We start from the raw sequence: 3288 nt of genomic DNA, 5'->3' as shown, positions 1-3288 counted from the left end.
CCCAGAGTTTGGTATCATTGGTGAACTTGGCCAGTCTGCTTCTGACTCCAGTGTCCACATCATTAATGAAGATGTTGAACAATATAGTTCCAAGGACAGAGCCTTGGGGGACCCCACTGGCCACAGGGCACCATGACCATTGACTTCCATCAACCACCACCCTCTGGGTCCGACCATGAGAAAAAAAGAATAGTTCTTCCCTCTCGTGTGCAGCAAAACAAAACTGCATAGTTGTTATATATCACAGGTCACTTCTCTTGGGTATATCTTTTTCAGCTATTTTTAAAGGTGAAGATGGTTCCTGAGGGCACTACTACAATTTAAAATAACCCACCACCCATGCGCCAGGAAACTGATGTACTCACAGCACACTAACCTTTAATAAATCCCCCATCACTCTCCCATTTACAAACATCTAGGGAAGATGTGTTTTGAGGCATGCCTCTAAGAGTTGAGGACTACTGTGGATTATGGGGAAAATTAATTTCAAAACCAGAAAGCCATCCCAGAGACCATTTGGTCAACAAACCCTTCCCACTTATTCCGCAGGACCATAGATGGATCATCTCTGCTGATCTCAGCTGTGTCTATAACGGTCTGTTATTCTGGAGGTTCTGTATCACCCTGTTTGGGTCCAGTCTCCACTTCCAGTTTCCTTGTGACTCCGTATATTAGCATTACTTAGGAGAGCAAACCAGGAACCCCAACCAGACTCCAAATTAAGTGGCCTTTGGCGTAGCTGTGAGAGGTCAACAGCTTTATAATGAAAACAGCATGTCACATCCACTGCCAAAGCACCACCCAGAAATGTAATGCAGTGTGCAATAAGGACAATTTGTCATGCTGAACTGCTCATTTACACCTGGTGTTCAAGTCTCCATATCTAACCTGCATTTTCTACCGCTGGAAGGGAATTCAGTAAATAAACTGAAATCAGAGGATGGATCTGCTGGTGCAACCAAGAGCCTGCCTACATGGCACAGGTTTTACCCAAATCACCATTCCAATAACCCCCTCCAGCAGAGGCACAGTGTAGACCAGTAAAAGACTCTTTTTTTGTCCATGTTGGCAGAAGGAATTATTTTTGCTGGTAAAACCCACCAGGGTTCTACTGACATAGTTACAGTGGTTATATAAGGAAGAACATCCCAACATATGAGAACACTGGATGAATTCAGTTTTACTTTAGGTTCTTATTCTGTGACAGCATGCTTACCTGTGCCAGTGACAAGTGTTACAAAGTTTTCCACACCTTTTCCATGCCCAAATTTCCTCTCTGCCAGAGCAGCACAGTTGCCATCATTGTCCACCCAAACTGGCAGGTGCAGAGAATCAGATATCGGGGTCCTGAGATCCACTGAACTCCACTCCTGAATGAGTTTTGTGGAATGTAGCACAATACCTTCTCGGGGATTTACCCGTCCACCTGTAGAAATTCCTGAGCCCCCAAACATGCAGGAGACACAAAAGCGAGACTAAACTTATGCACTTCTTGAACTACCATGTTTTCCTTTTGGGAAAAAGATATCTTTACTTTTATCTCTAAATATTCTGGTTACAAACATTTCCAAATGTCACCTGCAATACACTATTTATGTCATGAAAAGGGAACTAACAGAGTTTTATTGCTCTTATTAAAATATATATACAGTGTTGCAACTAACTACGCTGGGAAGGGTGACATCAGAGAACTGAAAATTCAGCTGTTTACTTTAGATGATCTGGGGTCAGACATTTAATCCCCTTTCATGTTTCAGATAGAAAAACATGAATAACCTGTATAGCCTAAATAGTTGTTTTAAACCAGCAAGACTAGAATTTTTTGCCACTTTTTTTAAAGGTGAGAATGACTGAAAAAATTAGTGGGGCTTGGATAATAAGTTCAATTTAGAAAACTACTCTGGTACCTTGCATTGAAAACTGACAGTCAGTGGCAAGCAGTCTGCCTAATATAAAGTTTGGCTAAAAATGACTGCAATCTGGTGAAAATTCCTGAAGTAAATGGGTGCTGGGAGTGCAAAGTATCTCAAAGTCAGGTCACTTTGTTGTTATGGTACCTAGCTTCAGGCATACAAATTTGGGCATTTTAGCCAGCACTTATTTACAGAGAGCACAAGATAATGCGATGTGAGATGTATTACCACCTGTGAAAATCAGCCCAACAGCTTTCAAACAAGTTGTAAAAAAACATGTGATGAGTCAATTAAATTCAGCATCAAAATTATGATCCGAGGCCCAGATTAGCAGTCCCAAATAACAGTGCAAACATGGTCAGAAGAACAGAGCTAGGATTATTTAGTCAGGAGGAGAGAAGACTGAAGGGAGATTTGAAAAGTATTCAAATACCTGGAGGGTAGTAATAAAAAGGATGGTGATAGACTATTCTTTGGGGCTGCAGGGGACAGGATAAGGAGCAGTGGCCTTATATTGCAGCAAGGAATACTAGAATTTTTGCGCTACGAAGATGGTTTAAAAATTGGGACAGGCTACCCAGAGAGGCTGTGAAATCTCCATCCTTGGATTTTCCCAAGAGAGGTTAGGCATAGTTGAGTGGATGATTGGATTAGATGACATCCTGAGGTTCCTTTCAGCCCTCCTTTCCTATGATTCTGTGTGGGGTTACAAGAATCTCCTGGTCTGGGCACCACTCCTCCTCCTGCTCTCCTGCTGCTACCACTCGGATCTCTGGGATCCCTTTCCCTTTTCTAGCTTCTGCTTCCTGGGGGCAGGCTGGGGCACCCTATGGGGGCGGGGTGCCTGTGCAGGCAGGGGGAGCCCTGCTGCCCAGCAGAACATGATGGGGGGCCTGCACTGTCTGCTGTATGGCCTGTGGCTGTGTGCGCCCCCTAGCCACTCAGAAGTTGGACAGGCCTGCTCTAGAGGAATCCATGTTGGCATTTCCTGATCACCTTGTCTTCCACCAACAAGGTGTTGTTTTCCTGCCTAAAGCAGATTCCTTGATGACATTACATGATCTTCCCAAGTATCAAGATCATAACAAATAATCTGTAATTCCTCAGAGCCTTCTTCCTTTTCTTAAAGATGGGCACTATGGGTGCTTGTATACACCACAGGGGTTAAATTCAGTTTAGTTCTCCCTCAATTGAAACAGCGGGTTTTTAAACACCCATCGTTTCCACCGTTTCAATTAAGGGAGAATTAAACCGAACTAAACCTCCATGGCGTGTACACAAAGGTGGGGGCCTGATCCTTACCTGCCTCTCCAGTGGCTGAGGCAGGGGGGGGGGGGGAAAATGCTGCCCACGGGCCCGCGGGGGCCCCGGGCGC

At 44.4% G+C, this 3288-nt stretch overlaps 1 protein-coding gene across 6 annotated transcripts in view; it reads right to left on the bottom strand.

Annotated features, from left to right (window-relative positions):
• GNE (glucosamine (UDP-N-acetyl)-2-epimerase/N-acetylmannosamine kinase) overlaps window positions 1-3288 on the bottom strand; it is a 99465-nt gene that overhangs the window by 8816 nt on the left and 87361 nt on the right. For all 6 annotated transcript variants that reach the window (XM_025201429.1, XM_025201428.1, XM_025201425.1 and 3 more), the window contains one exon: window positions 1217-1438. In XM_025201429.1, coding sequence (XP_025057214.1) covers window positions 1217-1438 — 222 coding nt within the window. The remainder of the gene's footprint in view (window positions 1-1216; window positions 1439-3288) is intronic.

This window comes from Alligator sinensis, unplaced genomic scaffold (genome assembly GCF_000455745.1).
Source record: "Alligator sinensis unplaced genomic scaffold, ASM45574v1 scaffold434_1, whole genome shotgun sequence".
NCBI classification, from domain to species: Eukaryota; Metazoa; Chordata; order Crocodylia; family Alligatoridae; genus Alligator; species Alligator sinensis.
The sequence above is the reverse complement of the archived record's forward strand: the minus strand, read 5'-3'. Positions and strand labels throughout refer to the sequence as shown.